This window comes from Anoplopoma fimbria, chromosome 16 (genome assembly GCF_027596085.1).
Source record: "Anoplopoma fimbria isolate UVic2021 breed Golden Eagle Sablefish chromosome 16, Afim_UVic_2022, whole genome shotgun sequence".
Lineage (NCBI taxonomy): Eukaryota > Metazoa > Chordata > Actinopteri > Perciformes > Anoplopomatidae > Anoplopoma > Anoplopoma fimbria.
Genome location: NC_072464.1, coordinates 6,352,131 through 6,378,861, shown reverse-complemented (window position 1 = coordinate 6,378,861; position 26,731 = coordinate 6,352,131). Strand labels below are relative to the sequence as shown.

Below are 26,731 nucleotides of genomic sequence, written 5' to 3'. Positions count from 1 at the left end.
ACATCATGTTAATGGCATGTGACTCATTACAATGAAGCGTGTACAGAGGTAAAAAATAACCCTGCTGTGAAGCTACATGCGATGTGAGAACAAAACTAACTGGATCAAATGTACACAAATGTGGGCAAAAACCACGACCCTTGGTTTAGACTTTTAGGTGTGAAAAGGCCCTCAGATTACCACAGACCATCAGCTTTGGGTTGGGTCCATGTTGCAGATTACATCCGCCCTTTCTGCAAACCCTCTGCTCCGTCATGTTTGTATTTGTCCTCTGACTCACCCGTACTCCCAATTTAGTACAGCTTTTGGGTTGTATGGTTCCATGGCTTTGCAGTATGCAGATCCACAATGACCTCTCTCACACGCCACACTTGTTTAAAACACTTTTGGACGTAATACCGTATATTGTAGATTTGTTCATTATTGTTTTTATTCATTTTAATGCAAGTCAACGGTAAGGCTCAGGATCAACGGCAAAGAAAAAAACCACACTTATTTATAGTTGACTTGTTTTGTAACAAAAGCGTTTGCCATTTGATGCAATTTTTCGAATTCCGCAGGAGATTTGTATCATTCATTCCTCTTTCCTTTTCCGTCACTGCAGACAGCAGCTTTATACTGAGATGGGAAGGATATGAATGGTCGCATGAGAATCATATGAAACAGCTTAGGGGCCGGAGCCGTTTTTCTGAGAAAAAAACAGGGCTCCTGTTGTCATCAACAACCTGGAAAAGACATGGTGAAATACTTTTGAGGCATGTGGAAATCATGGAAAAGAAACAACATAAATAAGTTTTATGGAGTCATGTTTTGCAGCTGTTCAGCTTCCTTATTGGCATATTGTTTTGACACAACACATTCATGCATGTGGTAGTCGTTGCCTGCAAAATTCAGATCAGGAAAACAGTATTTGTTTTGAAGAGGATTTCTCATTGTTATGTAAAAGTATGCACTGCCTTATGTACCATTTCAGTGTATTCTTTCTTCTCTGGCACTTTAAATCAAGAATTAAGTAGTTTTTTTTACTACTCTAATACATTAATATTTTTTAGACTTGCTAGAGGGACCAACATAGGTCAAAGTCAAAGTTTATCTTTAAATATTGAACAGCTGGGTTTTTATACTTTTACATCAGTAGCTCAGAATTGATTTTATTCAATTCCCGTTCTACCCATTCTGTCTAGTTGTCTGTTGAACTGTGAGCGCATTTTGAGTGTGCCGGACACACAGGGATGTTTTTTTCTCCTCTGTTTTTGCTGTCGGCCAATGCAAAGTCAGTTGCGCTGTTACATTAATTGGTTATTGAATGCACCTGTTTGCCCACATACTTTTTTTTTTTACTCCTCAGCCTGTCTTGAAATTCCCAGTGTGCTGCCCTCACAGGTCTCCCTGACATATTCAATATCTTTTAAAAACTTTGTGGTCTCTAATGGGCCTTTTTCACAGCAGACATTTCCACTTGTCATAGTGGGAAAAGCACAGGTGTTACTGTTAACCGATGGATCTGTTCTTCTCAGTGTGAGCCAGCATGTGCAATACCAGCTCCCTGAAACTGAAGCAGCTACATGAAGTTCAGCCGTTATCAATTTTCTACTGTATGTTTTTCTACCAAGACATGTCAAAATGTGTTCAATGAAAAATGTCTATTATAGCTTCCCTGATGGGGCTACCAGAGTTTAATTATATTGAACCATACTGTTGCTGAAATCAAGACCAAAAAAAAAAATCCACTTATCTGATTAAACAAACAATTTAATTATCTTGTCAAATTTTCAAAAAACATTAAAATTAACTTTCCTGAACTGAAAACCATTTAAGCTGTAATATGAGAAGGTGGACAACTCCCAGACCAGACAACGCTGTAGTGGCAACCTGTCAATTTATGTTCTATTTGACTCTAAATAGGACCGTAATTTACTTAATGAACATCATGCTGTATTGAAGAAGACTTGAAAATGGAGAGATTGACAACCTAAACTTGTGTTTACAATGTGTACTGAGTTAATAAATCAAATGAGAAGTAGGCTCATTTTCTCTTAGGCTTCTCAACCTGCCTTCTAATACAAGTTTTTCCTGTAATATTGGTTAACAAACGTGTTTACACGTTGAGTCCTCCCTTTTTAAATTGATTGTTCAGGAGAAGCCCTTGAAGGCCTCGAAGCAGTTCCGCAACAATGCTGTCAGTTGTAAAAATAAATAAATAAAGTATCAAGTTTAGACTGCATTAATACAAATATTGCAGTTGCCATTATTCCCCTGTATGGATATATTTACAAATGTATCCCGTAAGAAAGAGGTTGTCTCATTAATCTTCTCTTAACCTTAACTGAGATCACCTTTTGTCGTGTAAAAATTGTACTGGCTTAAATTAACAATTGTGTCCTGATGATTGGCCTGTCCTTATTTTTTATATATTTTTAAAATATTTTTCCAGAGTGCACGTCTGGGAAGAGTTGGAAACCCCCCCATACACAGTATTATCAGGACTGGGGGGCCTATGAGGAGACGTATTACGGTGAGTAAACATGTTATTGTAGTACAATGATGGGACTGTTTACTTGTCTTGTTGTGCTGAAACAAACAGCGATCATCGACGGCTCAGCAAATAAGTTCAGGTAATATGCTGTTTGCTGCATTATGATCCCTTTAATAGAAACCAACAAGTGGGACTGTGGTGCATATTGCAATGCAGCTCACTAGGTCATTTTTTCCATTTATTACAATATGAAGTCGTAAATGTTTACGGTTAACAAGGTGATACTCAATCTCAATTCAGAGAGAAAAAAAACCAGGTTACACATTGCCTGCAAAATGAGTTTGTAATGCTTACTTAATAGAATTTGTAGCACACGATTCAACTCTCTAACTAAATAGTCATTCTCTTGTTTCCTCCAAACAACAAGCACAACAAAGACTCCAATCAGGAAAACACAGCAGGCTCTGTTGCTGCTCAGAGGGTGTGCTCTTAGAAATAGGTCTGCTGTAAGGTTCATAGGTCACACGACTTGTGTTTATAAACACTGTCTCCTAGTCAGCCGTGAAGAAGGCTTGTGCCACACTTAACTGTCTGCAGCCTTGAGTCAGAGCGGCATCATTCACTCCGTGGCCAAACTTAATTTCACACACCAACCCAATTCAAGGGCACACAGTGGTAAGTAGTCTCGCTTCCAGTTTCTGAATGTAAATAACCGGATGTTCTCTTAATCAATAAGAACAGGTTTTTTTAATTCGGCGTGGCTTTGGAGATATTTGATTCGTTCACGGCCTCGTGAAGTTTTTTTCCGTGTTTGTGCAAACATTTCAGTGACGTCTATAATCCTTGTCTCCATTTTGACAAAAAAAACCATTACCCATGATATGACATTACATGAAGCGCTTAAACACTTTCAAATACTGATAACATGTTATATGGGGAGAAGGAAGTCCAAAAAGGGCTAATAAAAAGCTGATAAGATGTTGATGTCGTCTACGCCTTGATCAATGCTTTAGAGAACTAACAAGGAGCTTTGTTTTAGCCAGGCTGAATCTTTTTTGAATTGTATTCTCTGTGAATTTGTTTAGTGGGATGAATACAGACACTGCATTGTTGATGGTGTATTGACCATGTTAGATCAGTAGATTATTGCATTTTTCACACTTTTCCAAAAACAGCTGATTTTAGATCTATCACCAATGTGTTCTGTTTTTAAGATGACGCTCTTGTGTAACATTTTTTTGAGTGATCTGCGACTTGTTGTCTTCCTCCTCTCTTCTTAGTTTTTTTGTTTTTTTTTCGCTTCTAGTCGGTATATAGAAAACCAATGTAGATATACTGATCTTTCCTACGTTGTCCGATCTGTTGTTGCTTGCCTTGACAACTGTGAGGAGCAGCCATCATTTGTTTTCTAACATTTAGCCCAGTATATGTAGTCTGCACAACACAGGTCTATTCCCTCCTGACGTGCATGCTGTAAATCCAGAATAAACTTTGCTAACAAGCTGGTTGCCAAAGACCTCTGTGTTTGTGTGCGTCTGGTCTCCGCTGTTTGCCATTTTATCATTATCCGGCAGTATTCCTCTCCTGACCTCCTCCACCCTCACCCCTCACGCATCAACCACCCACAGGCTTCACAAGAGACCTTATGAGGATCATTTGACTTGGATGATATTGCTGCTTCAGGCTGTTTTAGGGGGGGGGGAAACAAGCTATTTGTTACACAATCCTCAGTAGAGAGTTATTTCCAGAAGGCTCCCTGATTCTGTTATTAGATCTGTTATGCTGAAGCTAAAGGTAGCAGCTTTAGGGGTTCGTCTCCAGTATTTATGCGTGTGGTGTGCAGGCTTATCATCCTTAATCTTTTTGTGTAATTTATGATTATGTGGGAATTTACGTAGACCCTGTTGCACTGTGCTAAAGAAGCAGTTTTGGGGATTTTTAAGGCAGATATTGATTTGATTTACTGGAATCGTAATGATTAATCTAATGTCAGCCCTTTCTGTTAACGATCTAATTTTCTACAGTGTTTTCAAGCAAAAGTCCACATAAAATATTTTAGCAATGATCATTTTGACTTAAGTTTGACTGATTTTAAAAGTGAACTAGTAAGAATATACTGTAACATTCAGCAGCATTGCCTCCTTTTTTTTTCCTCTTTCTATTTCTTATTTTTTTTTTACAGTTTCGGATGGTATATATCAATGTCGGGAATATATGAATATTGTGATATTTCAGTCCAACTTTCAATATGCTGATATTTAAGCTGGGTCCCGGCAGCAGAGTTTTTTGTGCAGTTGGATGATAAAACAGACATTTTACTTGTCTTATTCAGCTGATAAACATGACAAACAGGATAGAAAGTTTCAGTTGCAGTTGGTATTAATCAGTCCAATAACTATGAAGTGACACACCCACCCTGGTCCTTCGCCATTGTAGTCTTAAAACTAAGCAAGGACATATGGAGCAGCTGCTCAGATTGTGACTGTGACACTACAGACATACAAACATATGCTAGAGCTTAAAAAAAACAAACCTTACAAAAACATGTTTTCATTTAGGGAAAAACTAATTTCTCAATTCTCATTTAGTGGAGCACTAGCTAGGAAACTCTAGTAAAACGTTCAGAATTATGTTAACTTTGCTGCTTTTTTTATTATTTTATATGACTAGCAAAATAAATGTGATACAAATTCTGGTTACTTTCCTGTTTTAACAGGGGACCAGAAGTAAGGGGACCATGCGAGTCCACGTCCACACCAAGTTTTGTTTCCTGTGCGTGCTCACCTTCCTCTTCAATCAGTGCAACCACTGCCATGGAGACGGGCACAACCATCAGCACGGCGGACATCACCATGCCGACCACACCCACAGCGACCTGCAGATTTCCGAGGACCCGTACGTGAGAGCAGCCACTTCGTCCCCAGACCCCAAAAGTCCTCAAGGGCAGACTTTAGAAGAGGAGCAGCGCTTCTACATCCAGCAGCTGTTCAGGCGCTACGGCCAGAAAGACCGGCTGGATTTCCAGGGATTTCAGAGCCTGCTGTTTAGCTTGGGCCTAGGTGAAGTGAAGGTGGTAGATGTGGATCACGAGGAGCTGGGCCATGACCACGTGGCTCACCTCGACCTAGTGGATATGCAAGAGGGGCTTCACTCACATTCGACCGCCAATGAAGAGCATAGCCAGGGTCACGGTCACAGGCACGGCCATCCGCACCACAAGCCCGGCTCCCACCATCCACACACAGAAGTTCCCACAAAGTGCACCCAGCACACCACTAGTGCCAGTCCAGCTGCTGGTGCACCGACAGGGCATGACCATGAACATGACGCAGAACACAATCATGATCCCGCCAAGGATGGTAACCATAAACATTCTGATGGACATTTGCAGGACACGCATGATCATGATCATGATCACGGCCACGATCACGCACACGACAAAGAGCACAAACATGAGCAGGTACGGGTGAACTCCAACCAAAAGGACCCTCCTTCTCAACCTCACAGCGCTCATGACCACAGCGACCATGACCACAGTGACCACGACCACAGCGCTCATGACCACAGCACTCATGATCACAGCACTCACGACCACAGCGACCACGACCACAGCGACCACGATCACGGCCACAGCGACCACGATCATGGCGACCACGACCACAGCGAGCACGATCATGGCCACAGCGATCACGGCCATGACCACAGCGATCACGGCCATGACCACAGCGATCACGACCACATCGACGACGGCCACAGCGACCACAACCACAGCGATCACCATGATCTCGACCACAATCATGTCCCCAAAGTGCAGACAGTCACAGACATTCCTCCTTCTCCCCAGTTGGATCCGTCCCAAGTGCCACAGTCCTCTCCCACCACCACAGTAAAACCAAAGAAACCGAAAAAGTCGGCCAGGGTCAGAGGCCAGCGAGGGCGAAACAGAACCCCTTCTTCTCCGCCTCCATCCGGTGACCATGACCATCAATCCGAACACAGTCACGACCGTGATCACGGTCACAGCCTTTCTCATAAAGATAAGAGAGAGGCCCCCGGAGGGCATGCCACCCCCCCAACTTTGCCAGTCCCTGTCTTGTCTGGCCACCTAGAAGGATTGTCCCATCAGCATGAGGAGGTAGGACTTGTTTTAACCCACTGGATAGAGAAGCTCCACTTCAACTTTTGAAGTTAATCTGATATAGGAGAAAACATCTGAAATGTATCTTTTTGTAAAATGATGCAACAATTGACCTTTGGATGACCTGAGCAGTATCTCAGCTACCCGATAATTTTACACCACGATATTTTCTTGTACAATGTTAACTTGCTGCCATTTATTCTGACCAGGTTACTTGCACAGAATGGTGGAATAGAAAGTGTTAAGTCTTTCTTGCTTCTACCTCTCTTTTAAAGTTATTTTTAATGTGTTGGGTTTCATAGAAATCACAGAAACTTCTTTGCCTCAGTGTCCACAGTTCAGTATGTTCCAAGTAGTCATTAAGTCACGTTGCTTTTACAGCCACCTTACAAGTTTACAGATGTGAGTATTTTGATATGCAGAGAGTACATATTTGCGTGGAGGTTGTTCTTTTTCAATGTTCTTATATCATTTGTTACATGGCCGGTGGTTTCTTCCCCTTTCTACTGTTAATACTGTACTGTCTCCTTCTCCTTCTCCTTCCAGTGTTTGAACCTGACTCAGCTGCTCACCTACTACGGCCTGAGTCCCGACTCGCTCATCTCCCAGAGCCAGTTCACCTACCTGTGTCCTGCCCTGCTCTACCAGATAGATAGTCGTGTCTGCATTCGCCATTACCACCAGATGGATGTGCAGCAGGAAGCCTTGGAGCCCGTCAGTTCCGGTAAGAGCCAAGCTTTGTATTGATCCAGTCCACTTTGACTGCAAAGACTTCTAAGAGCCCTGTCTAAAGTACTTGAGTCCTCACTCATGGTTTTACTCAGACCCAAATAAGGCTATGACCAGGAGACTGTACTCTATCTCTGTCAGGTTGTTGTTGTGGATTTTCTTATTCCTCTGTTTTTACAGACATGTTTTATAGTGAGAATATGAAGGGCAAGTTGAAGGCTTTTACCTCATTATGCATGTTAGGGGTTTAGGGTTTCAGTCCTTGAACTAACCATTGTTCTGCATAAATAAATTGCATGCCAGCATCAGTCACTTTTTTCAGCAACACATTTTTCCTGTGATGTTTGTGTCCAGTTGTTTGTAGTTTTCCCCCCGCTTAGTTTAGATTGGAAGGCACTGCTGGACATTATCCTTTCAGCTTTTTTACACTTCACATGGCCTTTAAAGATCAATAGCCTTCTACACAGCAAAGCAACACACTGTAATGATTAGATATCGCCAGTGTTCAGTCTGGAATAATGGTGTGATCTCCTCACCGATATTGTGCCCAAACAGAGTCACAATGAACTTTGTTTGCACAATGGATCAGGTAGCAGTTCCTTTGAACCCATCAGTAAGTAATCACATTTAGAATACAATCCACCAGGCATGATTGTTTCCTGTAGACCATTGTTTCCTAGTCAGAACCCCATAATACAGTGATATCATCATGACTGTGGGAGTACCTCAGACAGTGACTTTACCTCAAAAAAAAAAAGGAAGAATGAAATAAAACCCTGAGGAGGCGAGATGTTATTGAAACATTAAAATAAGGGTTCTGTTAACAGAACAACCCGTGTATGTATCATAATACATGCTTTACCATACGATATATTGCGATACTGTGAAAAAGGCAATGTATTGGGGTTTTTTAACCTAGTTTTAGGAAAACTGTCATAGTATAAATAACTCACCAACATATGCATAAAATCCAAGTAAAATGCAGTCAAAACATTTATGACAGTCCCTCAAACATCCAACATCATAGCACTACTTTTTGTACAATCTGAGCATCTTGTTCTGCCACAAATCTTTGGAAACTATTAATTAAAATAAAATGTGTAGAAAAAATGTCATCACAATACTCAAACGTATCAATATTTTCTCACACCCCTGTAGAGTAACTTTTTCAGAATCAGAAGCTGTTTATTGCCAAGTACGTTACACATACAAGGCATTTGGCTAGGTGGTCTATCGGTGCGTAACAGTAAACAGTAGACGGGGCAAGTATAAGACATTTAAAAATGAAAATGTACAATACAATGTGTTAACAAATATCCAAATAACAGTAATATAAGTAAACTTGTATTGTGGTAAGAATTTGGTGAATTAAAGTGAAAAAATGTCATCTGTAAATTACTGTCTTATCTGGTGCCTGCAGCCAGATCTTTATAAGCAGGAAACCACAGGGACATCACAATAAATTATTGGGTTTATAATGTGATGCTATCAGGATCTATAACTTGGAGCTACTCTCTTGGGTAGGAGTGGCAGACCTGAATAATAGAACGTTTATTGAAATAATCAAGACATACTTTATAGTGATAATAACTGAAGTGAACCGGGAATTGTAACAATAATCCTGTGAGTATCCCCACTGTTTTTTTTTCTCATTTTTAGTAGTACATTGATAGGTCAGGGTTTTTTCTTCTCATTTTCTGCCATCCAGAGCAGCAGTGAACACTCACCAGAGCGTAACATGCACACTGATATTAGTTTAAAGTACAAACAAACAGGATATTGAAAGTCTGTTCAAGCTAAGTTATTGGAGGGCACATCTCTCAGACCGGATGAGTCTTGCTACAACACTTTGACATTTATTTACAGATGAGGTCAGCTTACTGCCTTATGACTTTTAGATGTGAGACAGCAGGATTAGCTATTGAGATTTACAGTCTTACAAAACACTGGCACGGTCTCATAATAAAAGAGGTGTTTTTCCTGTTTGTTGTTAACCGCACTCTTCGATCTTGATAACGCTGCATCGAGTATGAAACCACACACGACCAAGGACTTATCTGTGTACAACTGCTTTGTTTTACATTTGTCATACTCTGTAAAGTTTCTCCAAACTGTCAGGAAATCGTACTTCTTGCTTACATTTGTACACACACTGGAAACGGCTAAATGCAACCACTCTACAGGAGCAGTCTGCAACTAAATGATATAGACTATTCATGGGCACGTTCAGAGGCAGAGCGACAACACAGGGTCACTCTTAGGCTACGTCCACATTAACCTGTTTTCACTCGTTTTCAAATGAAAACGGGGTTTTAAGATCTCCGTCCACACATCGTTTCAGCATCGTTTTCGAAATTATGTGCGTCCAGACTTGCTCCCCTGAAAACGAATATCACGTGACTATTCACGTACACTGAGCATGCGCGTGCCGGTGTAAACAGGAAGTACATTGGTTGCTTGGTTACAGATAATACCATTACACTACTCTTGATACTCGTCGTGCTTGATACTCAAGAACTTCCTCTAAAATCTTCCTCCATGAACTCAAGCTTAGTTACAACACTGCAGGTCTAACTCTATCTCTCCCACACAGACAGCACATGTACTTTAAATGAACAGTTATTAAACGAAGTTTACTAGATTATGGGTCCATACATTTGGTCAACACAAGTCCGTCAGAAGTCCGTTCCGTAGGGCTGATAAGGCCGTGGGACACGCCGCTCGCTAATCGCTCCATAACAGGTGATTCCAGCTGACGCCAAAGACCACTAACCCCCTCTGGGTTGCCATGGGTCACCTGTGCTCCCCTGGGTCCTACATGTTTGAACATCTATGTACAAACATTTGTAACAAATACCACATTATCCATGTTCAATTAACCTGGTAGGCGATCGTTTTCAAACTTATCCGTCCTCGGGAGAGTTTTCAAACGTCGTTTTCGGTGCCCTAAAACGCTGTGTAGTGTGGACACTCGGTGCAAACGGAGAAAAAGATATGCGGATTCATTTGAAAACGGGTTAGTGTGGACATGGCCTTACTCACCCAGCTTTTTCTTGGCTGGTCTTGCACTCAATCTGCAAACCGATATGTGGAACACCCACATTTCCATTTTGTCCCATAAGGTCAACTGCAGTTAAATGCATCCAGCTCCAGAGGAAAATGTGAATGGCATGGAGAAAAAAAACACCAGCCACTCTTGGTTCTAACAGCCAGGACCGTGAATGACCTTCTGTGGACTTCACATATCTGACGGAGCGATTGTTTCCTGTATTAACCATATAATTGATGAAGAAAAGATGCTGGCTATATTTAGATGTGATGGCGGATGCAGGAAGTCTTTAGCATAATTATGAATTGATTGATACTTTCGGTCAATCTCAAGTCCCCGTGAGCATAATGCATAGCTAATGGCCATCAGTGGGAGTTGATAGGCGGTGAATGTATTTTGAAAGCTGTGGAAAAGTCTGAAAGGCATGTCACCTTGTGTCTGGGGCCATATTCTCTGGGAGAAAGTTTATTTTCGAATGAACAGGCGGACAATTTACCATATCCAATCTGGCTCTTAATAGAGCAGCCCACATTATGTGATTGACACTCAGAATTAGAATAATTCACTCACCTTACTGCAGCACTTTTCTATGACAATGAGTGCCCTTTGTTATTACATAATTGCAGCCGCCACGGCAGCAAACGAGTGGCCCTATCGTGTATGAAACTACAAAAGAGACATTTTTCTCGTAGGAATCTCTTTTCTTTCAGTTTGTGTTCCAAAACCCCCGAATTAATGATGTTTAAAAAGAAAAGTCAGAAAGAGACTGAGAGACCAGCTATAAAGAATAAAGGTCAGTGTAAAGCCCTGTTCTGGGACCTTGCAGTGTTTGGCAGTTTATGAGAATGTAAAATATAAAATTGCGTTGTTTTGTAAAGTTAATGAGTTACAGGTTGTGAAATAAAGGTCATAGAGCCATAAAAGCAGGCTGTAAATCAAACGAGGGCCAGTAATCAAAGTTTCTGCACACAAAACCGGCAAACAATAGAGAAGGCTGCTTTTGTAAATCTCTAGGAACAGAGATGTGTGGCCCCCTGGAATGAAAATGCACTGTAGATAGTTAAGACAATCAATCTGACCATGCTGCGTTTACAACTGGCACAGTTGTTCTCATGTTCGGTATTAAGCCTGCATTGTAATTGGATTTTAGTTTTCCTTTACGTTATGCAAAGTAGGTAGGACATTTGTTTCTGTAAATGACATGGCAAGTTTGGGGTCATAAGATGTTCTGCACAACCTGATTTATTTTTAATTAGAGGTAGAAAGTGACAATTCTATGACCAAAAATGTAATAAATATATACATGTAGCTGCAACAGTTTTTGTGAACACTATAGGACGGAATTAAACTGTCAAAGCAGCGGGTACTGAAGTTCAACCGTGAGATTGGAGGAATTCTCAAACTGTACGCCCTCCTAAATCCTTAATTATTAAACACACACTCCCCTCCGGAGACACCTGTATCACATGTGCCTCAGGCAGCAGTGTGCCACCACTGAAAACAGTCATAAAAATGGTAATGACGACGAGTCGCACAGCACGAACGAGTCAAAAGGGCAGGAATGGCTCCTCATTAGCGGCAAACTAGAGCCGCTAGATTGTCTGCAATTGTGCTCCATGAGTCAACCGAAGGCATCGCCACGCGCCGCGAAGCTACCTCTCGTTTACCTCCCGCCGGCATCCATGGGGGAGCTCGGAAAATTTGTAGCCCGGTTTCTCTACGGTCCCCACTCCCCTCTCTTTTTTGCGCTGTGCCAATTAGGAGAGCCTTAGCGACACTCTGGGCCATTTTTTTCTGAGCCACGGCTCACAGGAGATGCGTAATTGGAGAGAAGACACAGACCAGTGGGTCTCCTTCTACTCTCTCTTCAGTTCCCTCATAACCACCTTCGGTCGCTCCACCGCAACCCCCCCCTTGCACATCTCAAAACAGGACTGCATGAGGGTAATGAGATAGAGAAGTAGATGAGCTGTGTGAGCGTGAAGGACCTGCGGGGTCTGGCTGATGTACAGTTGCCTCTCAGGGTCCCACGTTGTTCCGCTCGATTCGACAAATAAGAAAAAAGTCAACCGTAGCGCGTTTTACTTTTGTAAGGCCCATTGAAAACGGCGGTGACAACAGAAGGAGAAAGTGAGGGTCATTAGAGACATTTTCATCTGTGATGAGGGAATGAATTCAGCCTGTCTAGGTTGTCCCTCCTGATGATGGGGTTCTCTCCACAACATGTACCGTGGATAACCTGGTGCTTCACGCTGGAGCTGCAGCAGATGTTACGTTATTGTTATCAATATGTGGTCTAAAATATTTAAGAGTTATAATAACTGTCTCTCTGACTATAGAGACTGTGGACTATGGGTCATTTTAACGCGGTGAAACGTAGCGGGGACACAGAGTCTGGCAAAACAGTATTATAGCAGTAGTGCCCAAAATAAATGCTCAAAACAACATGTACAAACCTACATGGTGTTTGGTAAAGAATAAAGTGGAGACCACAACTGCTTTTGCTTAAAAAATACAAAGAGATATCACCCAACCTAAATAAATGGCAGACAATACTGCAAATATAATCAACAAAAATACAAACCTAGGATATCTATTTTGTTGATATTTTCTCTGTTGTCTATTTTCTAAGTTCTTGTTCATATCAACAATACTTTTATTTTGCTTGTTGTCAAAACTCATGTTGCATTTACGTGTTGGTGCACTCACTAGTTCACCCCAGGCGGTACCTTGGGGGGTTTGAAAAGTGAAGCCAAGGCGGAAGTGCCTTAAACTTGCATTCTCTCTTATGGCCAGCAGGGCGCGACACCTTATGGTCTCAATCGCTATATCCAAGTATTCTTCAATACAGAAAGATGTTATTTTAGTTAATTATGGTCCCGTTTAGAGTCAATGAAAGATACAGCAATTGAAACATTTTGGTCACCTACAAATGTCTTATTCAGCGTTCAGTTGTACTTCATCCTCTCCTGTCACTTCTGGTTGCAAAAAAACAAGATGACAGCAGACGAAAAACCAAGATGGCGATGGGCAAAATGCCAAACTCTTAGTCCACAAACTTATGGAATACTTCACTGTGACAAGCAATTGAAGCCCTGCCAGGCAGCTGGACTCTCACGATATCATGAGATCACGCAAGAATCACATGATCACATATCACAAGAAAATCCACCTCGTTAGACTTTAACCATTTGTGTCCGACAAGCCTTTGCATGGGACAATAATGGGACTGGCAGCTACACTCGTGGTTTAGGTGTGTGTGAGGTGACACCGAGAGGCGACTGTTCATAATAACAGTGACGGCTCCTGGAGATGTTAACATGGATGCTGCAATAGCAAACAAGTTACATAAGAGCTTGAGAGTATTTCTTCATTGGAAGAAGACCAAAAAACGACACTTAAGGTTTTTGTCAATGGAAAATATGTTTTTCTCTCTTGTCCCAACTGGCTTCGGCAAGAGTTTGATTGACAGATGGTTCATCAAATCACCTGCCAAGTACTTTTCCAAACAGTTTCCAATGACTGCTTCTCAGACAGTTCTGTGTTACAAACCATCTGGCGAGTTTGGTTAATGAGTTCCCCAAGTACAAAAGTTATAAGAGAGCTGTTGGTAATAAAAAAAAAAAAAAAAATGTAATACACTTTATGGTTTAAATTAAAATAGCTCAAAGAGTCCTGAATGAGTATGGTGCTCTGTTGTGGCTTGCACGTTGCATAGTTTAGGGGTCTGTCTTGGGCCTTAATGTGAAAGTTTATCCCAAAATTAAAAATACATATTTTTCCTCTTACCTGTAGGGCTATTTATCCATCTAGGTTGATTTTGTAGTTGCTTAAGTGTTAGACATATTAGCCGTAGACATGTCTTCCTTCTCTCCAATATAAATGAACTATATGGCACTTTGCTTGTGGTTCATCCATAACAATGCATTTGAAAAACTCAACAGCAATGAGTCTTTCCAGAAATCATGACCTGTTTATTCAAGATAATCTCCAGACCTTGCAATGAGCAGAAACATAACTAATGTAGATCGTTCCGTTCAGGACATGGGCCTCACTGAATGGTTGGATGATTATGAAAATGATGAGTCATACGGTAGTCTATGGCCTCCACAGTCACCAGATCTTCACACAATTTAACACTCATGGGAGATTTTGTAGCAATGAACGCCATCATCAAAAGACCCAATGCCACCAGTTTTTCTGTAATAGCTTCAGAGGACGCGTGTGAACCTGCAATGAGGGTCAGGGTTTGAGCAGCAAGCTTCACTGAAGCTAATGAGAAAGTGGCTGTAATCAGCACTTAAGCATCAGGGCCTTCCTCTTCAGTTAAAATATTTCCCCTGGAGGAACTCCAGCCTCCTTTTTAGAGTGAGGAGACGGCTGCCAGGGGGGGAGACATTTTTATTTATTTTTTTCAATGTTTTTTAATCCTACAGCTGGGTAATGGGACAGTAACAGCTTGATTCAGTCTCTCTAAAGAGCACTCTGTCAGGCATAAGGCATGTTTCAGATCATCTCTTCACAAGCGACACCACCTGGGGCCGATTAGATGAGGAGAGGAAGTGTGTCTGCCAGTGTGGTTCTACTGTTATGAGTCATTTTTCCCCTCTGGCTAGATGGCAGCTTCGGTTATTTTGTTTAGATGAATGAAGCTATTTCAGGGCTCAATAGTTTAAAGGGGGGGGACCATGAATAGTCGACTATTCGACAATTCCATCCAAGGAGCCTGATTCGCCCGTCGATATTAGAGTCAAATCGTCACAGTGACGGGAAAATGTGGTTAAGAAAGAGAGGATCATTCATTATATATAAATAACATTAACACAAGGCTGCTGTTTCAAAATGAAAGAATAAATATATTCATCAGAACACTCACATAAGAACGTAGAAGTATCAGAGCGCTAGTTATTTTTTTAATTAATGAAAAATTCTCTAAAATCAGCAGAGGGAGGCACGGAGACAGTTGTTTGACGCCTGCGAGGCCAGCTCTTTGTCAATAGGCAAGGCTTAACCAATCAGATTTGACTATTCAAATTCTTAGTCAGGGACATCCTTAGCGTAATATGATGACAAAATGTACTGGGACATAAGTAATGGTCTAATACTTCCCAGGGTCAAACCCTTTGACCTTGGCAAACAGATCAATTACATTGCATGTTTAAAATAATAATAAACATTAATTACCCGCTTAATCTGTGAGCATCATATATTTTCTTTACCTTTCAGTTTTAAATGTAGAGTTTGCTGTGACATTCCCCTGAAATGCCTCACAGAAGTCAATTGCCTGTAAGATGTGCATTACATGCACACCTTGCTCTACTCCTATAAATGAACGTCAGCCGTGAGGGAGCCAGCGTCGCTTTAGCAAACACGCCGTCAGCTTTGATGTGACATTGAATTTCATACGACATTAAACATTTCGTCCTCTGTGACGAAAGAATCGTGAAGTTTTTGTCTCACTCCGTCTCGCGCTGTTTTGAAATGTGTCCTCGGCTGACAGCTTAAATGATAGTGTACCTTTCTGACTTTTTCCTCTCCTGCTTTACGTCTGCGGCCTTGAATGAAAAATGAGGCGAGTCGGGCTCTGCTGAAATGTCACTTCACATTTTGTTTTGCTTTAGTTATAATGTGTCATCACAAGGACACATGAAGGATAGATTCTTCACATGTGAAGGCGATGGGAAACAATAGCTTCAGCCAGCAGCCACACGATGGTAAAGCTTTGGCTGTAAGTGTTCTTTTAACGGACAGACATGTGTAGTAACTCGTCTTTGTCTGTCCCCCCCTTCTCCAGCGTGGGTGTGGCTGTGGGGGTTCGTGTCCATCACCATCATCAGCCTGCTGTCTCTGCTGGGCGTGGTGCTCGTGCCCATCCTCAAACAGTCCTGCTTCAAGTTCCTGCTCACCTTCCTGGTGGCGTTGGCAGTGGGCACGCTCAGTGGAGACGCTCTCCTTCATCTGCTGCCTCATGTGAGTACGCTACAGACAGCCACCATGTGTGCACAGTGGATTAAAAACACGGTTTGTAGAGCAGCCGTTTATGCTCTTATCACAACCACAGAGATGGATGTCATCAATACATTTGGGAGAACTATTTGTATGACAAAAATCAGGGTTGGTATTTATAAAACTCCAAAGAAATAGTATTTTTTTAGCCAATTGTAGGTAAAAAAGGTTTTGAATAAAGTAGCTAAAAATAACTTTTAAAAACGTCTTAGTGTGATTCTTCCGTGCCGACTGTTGTAAAATACGGCTTCATGCACCACCATGTCATAATTAGCTGACTTGCTGTTTTGTGTGTTATTCGTACAAATCTAATGAGTTTAAGACGGCTGTAGCCACCATTTAAAGGGATATTCAACTGCAGAGGCCCTATAAAGGGATCATATGAAAATCAAACAGGGGTCAACATGAAAATAAAAATGTGTCCTTCAAAAGTTTAATGGCGGGTTTATATATTCAGTTATGATACTGTTTCATTGTCTTTAAAATCCTCTGAAATATTTTATTTCACAGCTCAGCTTATATAGTTATTGCACTTTTAATGATTGATGTAAAACTATATGTAAATAAGTAGGGTCACTAAAATGAACAAACATTTAATTTCATGTCATGAAGTTTTTTATGTATGGCAAGTGTGGGACAGACACATTTAGCAAAATTTAGCAAATATGAAAAGTGTGTCTCTGCTGCCTCTGCTGGTCTCTCCTTACTGGAACTCTCTTCAGACCAAGCCTTATTCTTGTTTGTCACTAAACATCCGTTAGACATTTTCTACAGTGTCCCACTTCATTTTGGAGTCCTACTCTTTTGATGGGCAGTAGTGGCCGCTGACCTCGTCCTAGATATTCAATTTTTTTTGGCACTACGTGTCTAACGCACCGAGTCAACCTGTGTGCAGTCAGTCACACGATGTGTTGTCGGTGGTCATCAACCATCCTCGCTCTAGTCTTCTTCTCTCTCAACAGTAAGTCTTCAGGGACTGGATCCGTGTGACTCTTGGAAATGAAATCTATGTGCTGACAAATGTGTGATTTCCCCCCCCCCCGCCTCGACTCACTCCCATCCCTCTCTGTCCCTCTCCTCCACCACAGGCTCAAGGGCAGCATGACCACGGCGAGCACGGGACGAGTGAGGAAACTGATATGGCAACAAAGTTTGACGGAGTGTGGAAGGGCTTAACGGCGCTGGCCGGCATCTACCTGCTCTTCATCATCGAACACTGCATCGGCATGTTTAAGCACTACAAAGACCACAGGGTGAGATAAGCAGCCGCAGACGATGGGCTGCGCTGAGCCTTGCTGTTCTCAGACACTTCATTCTCACAAAAATCCAATTTCCGTGGACAGAGCATTGACTTGTGTCTCTGCTGCTCACAGGGCATGAAGAAGGCGAACGAGGACGGCAAGATCGGCAGGAAGTTGTCCGACCACAAATTAAACCGGCGCTCGGACGCAGAGTGGCTGCACCTGAAGCCGCTCACCGAAGGTAAGGAGGGTCACGCAGTGTTCACAAGAGCTCCCTCGCCTTTATCAGCGTCTAAACAGCGCTTCATCAGCTGTAACGTCTCCTCCATCCTCCAGACCCCGACAGCACCGCCGTCTCCTGCGACAACGGTCACAACGACACGCAGCTCTCGGAGCTCCGGCCGCCCGACTCTCCCACCAACAAGACGCCGCTGGCACCCGCAGACCCCCAACCAGACCAGCCGTCGCACACCAAGGAGAACGGACGCAAGGTCAAGCATCACGGACACTCGCACGGCCACTCCCACGGTGGGAACTGCCACTCCGACCAGGAGATGAAGGATGCGGGTATAGCCAGCATCGCCTGGATGGTCATCATGGGCGACGGCATGCATAACTTCAGTGACGGCCTGGCTATCGGTAAGAGGTTCTGGTGCTTATTTTTTTAGATGAATAAGTCAGGAATCCCTGTTACTCCACTAATGTTTGACAAACCTTTCTTAGCTAAATGTCACTTACTAATAAAATTCTCAAGTAAGCTTTCAGCCTCATTCAGCGGCCTTCCACAACTGCTGTGTTGGGTTTATGTGCTTGGCTTCTGTTTCCACTCTTTATGCTAAGCTAATTGGCGCTAGCTTCACATGTAGTGTAACAGACATTGGAGTGGCATCAATCTTTAATCTTTCAGCTCGACAGAGAGCAGGAATGTTTCCCCCTTCATGACATTTCCTGACCTTGTTCTCTCTACAGGCGCAGCATTCAGTGCAAACCTGACGGGAGGCATCAGTACGTCAGTGGCTGTTTTCTGCCATGAATTACCTCATGAACTCGGTAAGTGGAGTCCAACACATTGTCTGATTGCACACTAGACACACTTCATTTATTCAACGGTTAGAACAAAGACGCTTTGTTGAGGCGTTGCAAGTTAGCTCACGTAATGATGAACCAGTGTCTAACGCTCTGCCTGGCACCAAACAGCTCTTCTTCTTACTTGCACTAGAACTTTGATCCGAGGGAGTCTCGCGTCCCCCCTTCGGTCCCTCGGAACTTGTTAAAAAACCCGGCGGTGTCAATAACCATCACTCTTCTTCTCACACCAGAAGAATGTACTTTTCCCTCTGATTAATGGCTGTTTTTTCCTCTGACAGCGGCGAAATGGCCTGTCAACGTGTCCTGTCAGTGAGGATGATGTACCGCGCCTGGCACACGTCGTTCAATACAGTGAGGCTCAAAAGGCGCCACAGCTGCCGGTGCGTTCATTTGCATTCGAATCTGTTTCCTCCGAGGACCCATTTGATTCAGTTTGACTCAGCGGCGGTGAACATTTTTGTTCTCGGTAGTTTTTTTTTGTTTTTTTTACTCCACGGTGCTCTCCTCTGCCTGTTTGTTTATAGTGAGATGGAGAGGTGGGTGAAAAAGACGGACAATGGGGGCCCACGCGTAGCACATCAGTGTTTATGATGTGTGTGGTCGTGGAGAAGTTTCCATGCCTCGTTTGTGTGCTTGATGATTAGAGTGTCATCAGCTGAATAAAAGCCTAGACGTCTGTCTGCCTGCTCCCCCTGGTGTCGACCAGCAGCATCCTCTCTGTTCTTGTCGTGTTCAGGGGGAATTAAAAAAAAGAGGATCATCTGCCTCTGGTAAAAGCATCCGAATGAGGAAGAGGAGTGTGAAACACATCTGGGTTTAACTGAAACTGCAAACCGCCTGCTTAAAAGACTGATGTTTAACATTTAGCTGCAGTCACTGGCTGTCAACTGCGAGGGCTTCGGGATCGCACAGAGGAGCTTTGATTCTGGTCCAACATTTTTTGTCTCCGTTTCGACTCAGTCGCACTCAAGTTTTCCAGATGGTTGGCTGCTCCTGTCTCAAGCGGCACGTGGAGATTTGTGAGATCAGTCTCTCTCTCTCTCTTCCCCCGTGTTATTTTTCGCATTTCGTGATTACTCGGTGCTCCGCTCTTCGGCAGCACTCGCCGCCGGGCCTTCACCCCCGTAGGGCCAGCTCGTCAGACAAGCCCAGCAGTTTGACAAGTGCACCATCTCAGCTCCTCCTCAACACAAAAGCCTCCGCCCGCCAGGCAGCTGGATGGCAAAGATGATGATTACGAGGGTTCTTTAACCACCCAGAGTGAAGCTAATTGGCAGTGATGGGTGTGTTAATTGCGGCGGGCGTGTCCGACTGTCGGATGGATTGGAAGCAGGGAGGCAGGAAACGCCGGAGCAAGAAAAAAAGGCCATTGAAGTGAGCCGTGCGTGGACTGTTTCTCTTTAACTTCGCCCTCCCCTGCGCCTCCACACTTTTTCTCCGGGTTTGATTGATGGATGAGAGCAGAGTGGTAATATATTCATTGAGGTAATTAGCAAGGAAAAGAGGCCGCTTGTTACACGGTGCAGGAAATGTAGGCCACCCCCTTCTCAGTATTCATCCCTCTCTCCAAATCCAGGGCGTTTCCGCTGAGACTTGGGCCTCTTCCCGCATTTGGCCCCGGCAATGATTGAAGAGGGTAGAGAGGCTACGGCGTGCATGTGTAATCACAAGCGTATCAGAAGGGAGTTAAGGGCATATTTCTTAGGAGAGAGCGGCTCCTGGTCTGTTTTTTTCCCCACCTGCTCGAAGACAGATAGCGGAGGCAGACGCAGGGAGGGAGTTTCGCTTTGAACGCGCAACCTCGTCACAGAAAGGCGGAGGCAGAATAGACTGTGAAAAAAAAAGGATTAAAAACCAAACACGGCCTGACAAGCGTCGACCTATTCACCGAGGGGGTTTTTATGCGCTGCAAAGTGCGCGTCACTTTGAAGATGCGTAAACAGGAATCGGACACACGGCTGTCACTGCCTTACTCTTACTTGTTACTTTAACCTTTCATAAACAACTTGTGAACGAACAGAAACGCTCAAGACACAGAGGCTGGGTACCCGAGTGTCAGAATAAGAGACGCGTGCGTCGGAATCGCTTTAATGGCGTTTAAATAAGTGTGTGTGTGCGTGTGTGTGTGTGTCTCCTCTGGCTGACAGGTGACTTTGCGGTGCTGCTGAAAGCCGGGATGTCAGTGAAGCAGGCCATCTTCTACAACCTGCTGTCCGCCCTCATGGCCTACGTCGGCATGGTGATCGGCACCGCTGTGGGCCAGTACACACACAGTGTCACCAGCTGGATCTTCGCCATCACGGCTGGCATGTTCCTTTACGTGGCTCTGGTGGATATGGTGAGTTGGAACGCTGCGCTCGACAGGCCCCAGAGCGATAATTGTCTCTCCCCCTCCAACAACATCAGCTAAACTACCACTGACTCCTCTCCCGCTCTGCAATGCTAATTTCTAGGAAGTCAGTCTCTGATCCCAACTGGTCGCTTTGTCTCTTTCACAGCTGCCAGAAATGCTCCACGGGGACAGCGAGGACCACAAGCGCTGCCAGCTGGGACACTTTGTCCTGCAGAACATGGGCTTGCTGACCGGGTTCGGCATCATGCTGCTCATCGCCATCTTCGAGGACCGCATCGTTTTTAATTTTGGCTTTTAGTGGAGGAGAGCCGGGGGGTGAAGGAGGGGAGAGCTGGATGTATCAGTATCGGTCCTCTCGGCCTTAACATGCTTCGTTTTCCCGACACACCGGCCCAGTCTTGCATGCGGTGTGGGTCTTGTTCATGGCCAGTGCCTCCATTCCAAACATGCAGCGGTAGCTTATGCATATCTCATGTTTCTGCCAGTGATGTGTTTACACTCTGCCTCTCCATTACCAGCTCCCAAACCCCGAAAGGAGAGAGAGAGAGAGAGAGAAAGAGAGAGAGAGACTACACACCAACCAGAGAACACCTCCTCTGCTCTGAACCACTAAGCTCCATCTAAAGAAAAAAAAAAAAAAAAAGAAGAGCTGCAGACAGTAAGGTGGTTCAGGAAGCGTGTTCCTGTCACGGCCCGGCAGCTCACCGCCTATGCACCACCATCATCATCATCATCATCATCACCTGTTGTTAGTGTGTTGTCGGCGTACGCCTCCCCTCCTCCTCCTCCTCATCTCGTCTCCATCCTGTGCTGTGTCCCGTCATCCATGCTTCGTACATCTGTGGTGCGCGCTCCATCCATCATCAACTCCTGATGTCATCATGCTGTGAATGAAAAAACACCTCATGTCTCTCTGTGCCAAGCCCTGGCCACTGGAGCAGCACTGACGGAGCGCTCACTTTAGCTAGCTACTTCCAGAATTAGCCATTTAGCTTCACATTCAAAATGTCTTGAAAGCTTCAAGCTTCAGTGTCAAAACAGTCAAGTGTGCCCCTTGATTTTTCCTAGTAGATCTATTTTTTTTTTTGCTGCAACTTTCACCATTTGTCACTTTAAAGTGTTTTTTTTTATTGTCTAATTCCATGGGATTATTAAACCCTTGTAGTTCATAGTGTTAGCTAACACAGCTGCCAAAGCCTTTACAAATTAGAATTTAAGACATTCATGTTTTTGTTAAGAAACTAAACGTCACAAATGTCAGACCAATTTCTTTTTTTAATGGTTTGGCTATCTGTAGCCGTTGGAACTTTATTGTTAGGCCTTTACGTTGTATCTTTCTTTATCAGAATCAGCAGCTACAAAATGTGAATTCAGAGAAACCAACTGTGTTGTAGTTTGTAGTTGTAGCCTTTTTGAGTTCTTAAAAGGTGCTTATTCCAATCGGACCACCCTGCAGTGGACATTTCATTACAGTAGGAAGTTGAGTGTCACACTATTGCAGACTTCTTTTTTGATGAACTCTAAATACACAGGGTCTTTATAGCTTCAGTAGTCGAGCAGCAAATATCTATGTTTTGTTGCTGCAAAAAAATAGATTTGAAAGTAGTTTTGTCGATGAATGAACTTCCTGACAGTCTGAGACGGATCAAACAGAAGACGGTTCTCTTGTTTACCCTGAGTTATTAAGCCGTAGGACAAAGAGGGTACATTATCAACAGTCTGCTGACTGTGCCAAAACTGGCCCAAGTGTGGCTTTTCAGTGGCTGGCGCTTGACAACCCCCCCCCCTCCCCCTCACTCCATACATTCCATTGGCCGTCCTGCGGCTCACCTGCTTAGCTAGCTAGCCTGGCTTCAGCTGCTAGAGCACACAGCTAATGTGTGTGGCTTCATTTATCCTGTCACTGTGTGACATCCATCATCTTATGTCTCAACTGGCTGTAAGTCATCGTCGGTCACATTGAAGTCGTGTTATTGATCATGTCATGCATGGAGCATGAGTGAAAACGGTACAGACGCTGTGTTGAGTGTACATTTGATTTCATTCTTTGTACTGCAAAGTTAAACTACGAGCAGCCTTTGTTACTTTTTAAATGAACCGCGTGAAGAGCCTGAGGAATTCCTTGGGGCGTAGTGTGACTGCTGTTCTGAGCCTTTTTTGTTGTTGTTGATGCAGGTGTGAGATCACATGACTTATCTGCATCACTTACTTACTTAAAATTATATCTTTTTACAGGCATTTTATTATTTCATCTTATGTTCAACGGGATCTAAATGTACTTTCATTCTGTTCCAACACCAAGTAAAGTTCATAGTTTGAAATTTGACTATTTGATATTTATCTGGTATTTTTCTACAAAATTCATTTTTATTGTGTTTTTGTATTTTTAAAGAGATAAGGGGTCCCTATTTTTCTGATTTTCTTTGAGTTTCTGTATTTCTTTTCTAATTAAAATCCAAACGGTACTGTCAGGCGTGCGATAAGCTAGTGACACTACGCCCCAAAGTTTCTTCACTGAAAAACATTGTCTGAAAATGAAGGTCGATGATTGTTTTCATACTTGCTTTTCTTGTATGTTTGTTTAGTAATCGGGATATAAAATGCAAAGTGTGACATTCTTGCTGTTTGCCTATCTGTGCATTCTCCCCATCACGGAAGGAAAATAAACTCTGAAAAGAACTCTGACGGTTCTGGCGTGATGTTACAGAGACAGCTTGTGTTCGGCTCCAGAACCACAACAGCGTAACGCGCATCAGTAACACTCACTCTGCTGCTCTCAGCAGGTTTAGCAAAGCCGGTTTTCACAGAAACACAAAGGCTCAGTGAACAACGCATACATTTAGAAACGACATGCATGTGGGAGGTGCGGCTGAGTATTTCTGCCATCAGCCTTCAAGCTTCAGCTCAAGCTCAATTATCAGTATTAGTATTATATTATTATCAGTAATCTGGCTACTGTAACGTTACGTGGGCATTACTGTTGCAGTCCACTAATAATGTATCTTGACCTCACACAAATCAAAACTCGTACTCTAAATGGTATTCTCTTTGAAATAAAAAATTAAATCTTAATGAATATCCGAAGGGAAAATCCTGAAGTTTAATATGGCCGCCATCCACTATAAAGAGACAATAACTATTTAATATTAGAAAGGGTTACGGTCAGCGATGAGCAGTATCTCTGTTACTTGTATTTGAAATACAATTACTTTTGACTATTTTGCAATTGGTATTTGCCGGGGCTAAAACAAATATTCATAGCAAGATACTTTGGAGTATTTTCAAAATACTTTCCCTATGATTCATAAAACCTAAAAAAAATATGAATGATACACTTGGTCAGAGTCACACACATTGATTTTTTTTATCCCACACTACTTACAGTATTTCCATAATCAAGTTAATCTTTGAAGTCCTCCCCTCCCTAAAGCTAGCCAGCTCGTACTTCCTGCCTCAACCGGTGCAGCGGCCTGTCCCTCAAGGAAACATTTGAACTGAACTGCAACTAAAATCTGGGTAGAATAAGACCAGACCAATCATGTGACCATAAGAAATTAATTTACATACTGTATGGTATGTTGTTTTGCTTCAAGGTAGGCTTATACGTTCACTGAAATATAGCCAAAACGGCGTTTGTGGCCAGCAAAACACACATCAGTAGATTTTCAAAACTTTCCCCTTCCTACAATTCCTTGGGACATATTTTCTCTCCTGTGTAAGTTCTATTCCTTCAAAACGATACTCTGTTACCTAATTCTTAAAATCATCACTGTTGTAGATTTGTATGTACTGCGTAAAAGAGAGAGAGAGTGTTGGTTCTCATTCTTGTTTAATGACATGTCGGTGCATGTGTGCGAGACCAACGGAGACCAACGGAGACTAGGAGCTGAGCTGGCAGAGCAGCGCCACCCCTCGTCTGATCCAGTGTTCAGCCGGCACGTCGGAGTTGAGCGTCATGGCGATGACATAATTGGTGGAGTGGCCCGTGGTGGACAGGGTGCCGCGCCGCTCGCTGGTCTTGTAGACGGGCACCACGTAGCACATCCTCTGTGGGATGTCCTGGCGCTTGAGAGGCTTCAGCCACATCTGACGGGAGAGAGAGAAGAACGGTGAGGCAGACCGGATCAAACAACAAGATTTTAAAGTTTAAACTGGGCGATGTTTTCCATCAAAAACATTTGATTAGTGGAATAATTAAACCATCAAATGAAATTCTGTATGCCTCTTCTGACAAAAAGCAAATTGAACAGTCTTGATTATATGAAAGATGCATCATGATGAGCGTGGTCAAAGAAGCAAAGAGATCAGATTGTATTTTAGGTTCAAAGGTCAGGACATGAACACAATGGAAATGAACCTGGATCCAAACATTAACTCACAAATTTGAAACTCTGGGGATGTAAACTTATAAAACAATAGCATTCAGAAGGAAGCGTCCCCTTGGGCTATTAAGAAGTCTCGGTTATGCAAAAAAGGGATAAACTGGGCCGCTCAAAAAAACATCTTAAAAAACAAAACAAAAAACAGTTTGTTGAGTTGCAGCCAGAAAAGTACTCATCTGGTTCCATAAGCAGCTCTTCTGTGAAGATTTGCATTTCAAAGCCGGCCTGTGTTGTGATTTTCTCCATCCCACATATAATAAGCACATTTTTAATTAAGCTCCGCTCTTGTCAAAAACTGATTCTGTTAATAACTTGCCCTGAAATGTCTGAATATTAAAAAAAAAACAACTCAGTGTTGTGCATTATTCATAAGCACTGAATGCATTGTGAAGAAGAGAGAACAGAGGGAAAATAAAAATAAATAAAAGGAGAGTAAACTTGGATCAGCCCTCGCTCTCTGCCACTGGCACTCCGTTCCATCACTCTGTCAGTCGGCTTTCATATACCATATCAAGCTCTGTTAATTAATAAAAAGAAGAGCAAAGGAGCTCGGCTTCCTGCAGGCACAATGTAAAACAGAAAGTGCTGAAGCTGCTGCTCTGTATTGCATCCAGAGAACAAGGAGCTGTGAAAAAATCCTCCTGGGTAGAGCTGCAGCTACAGTTATGGTGGTGGTTGTTCAAGTTCTCCTCGGAGACTCACAATATTGGGCTCTGATTTTATTTCTTTTTTAAATCGTAGGAGTTTACAAGCTGAATAATAACGAAATCTGCCACATTTTTAGAATTTGATTTCGTAAACAGATATTATCTTTTCTCTCTTGTGACACAGAGAGATCCACAGGAGCAGAATCAATAAACCCCCTCAAACTTTATGTAAGATTATGTTATGCAATAAGATTGTTTTCTTTCTTTTGATTTGGAAACATCAGGTTCTAAAAAGTGAAGCCAATGTGGAAGTGCCTTGAACTTGCATTCTTTCTAATGGCCATTAGGGGGCGACTCCTCTGGTTGCAAAAATAAGTCCAACTGTATAGAAGTCTATGAGAAAAGGACCCTACTTCTCACTTGATTCATTAGTTAAGTAAACATTGTGAACATGAGTTTATGATCTCAGACGGCGTTGCCTGGTCTGGGAGTTGTCCGTGTGTTTTCAGTTTATGAAATTTAATTGTTGCATTTTTTGGTCGCCTAAAAATGACTTATTCAACGTCGGTTGTACTTTCCTCCAATCTCTAGTGCCAAGGGTCCTGATTTTTTTTCCTATAT

At 42.9% G+C, this 26,731-nt stretch overlaps 2 protein-coding genes across 4 annotated transcripts in view; one reads left to right on the top strand and one right to left on the bottom strand.

Moving 5' to 3' along the window:
- slc39a10 (solute carrier family 39 member 10) overlaps positions 1-23,747 on the top strand; it is a 30,230-nt gene extending 6,483 nt beyond the window's left edge. Inside the window, exons 2-11 of one of the 3 annotated variants that reach the window (XM_054615512.1) lie at positions 2,435-2,515; positions 5,193-6,611; positions 7,161-7,338; positions 16,187-16,362; positions 17,487-17,651; positions 17,772-17,880; positions 17,976-18,278; positions 18,609-18,689; positions 20,876-21,066; positions 21,227-23,747. In XM_054615512.1, coding sequence (XP_054471487.1) covers positions 2,435-2,515; positions 5,193-6,611; positions 7,161-7,338; positions 16,187-16,362; positions 17,487-17,651; positions 17,772-17,880; positions 17,976-18,278; positions 18,609-18,689; positions 20,876-21,066; positions 21,227-21,379 — 2,856 coding nt within the window. In that variant the 3' untranslated portion in view covers positions 21,380-23,747. Of the gene's footprint in view, positions 1-2,434; positions 2,516-3,087; positions 3,152-5,192; positions 6,612-7,160; positions 7,339-16,186; positions 16,363-17,486; positions 17,652-17,771; positions 17,881-17,975; positions 18,279-18,608; positions 18,690-20,875; positions 21,067-21,226 lie in introns of those variants that run through there. The other 2 variants (XM_054615514.1, XM_054615513.1) reach the window with 2 other exon arrangements.
- A 1,197-nt stretch (positions 23,748-24,944) lies between these two features.
- Positions 24,945-26,731, bottom strand: part of dnah7 (dynein, axonemal, heavy chain 7) — a 68,762-nt gene continuing 66,975 nt past the window's right edge. Inside the window, exon 66 of the mRNA XM_054614679.1 lies at positions 24,945-25,167. Within this exon, the coding sequence (XP_054470654.1) occupies positions 24,961-25,167 (207 nt within the window). The 3' untranslated portion in view covers positions 24,945-24,960. The remainder of the gene's footprint in view (positions 25,168-26,731) is intronic.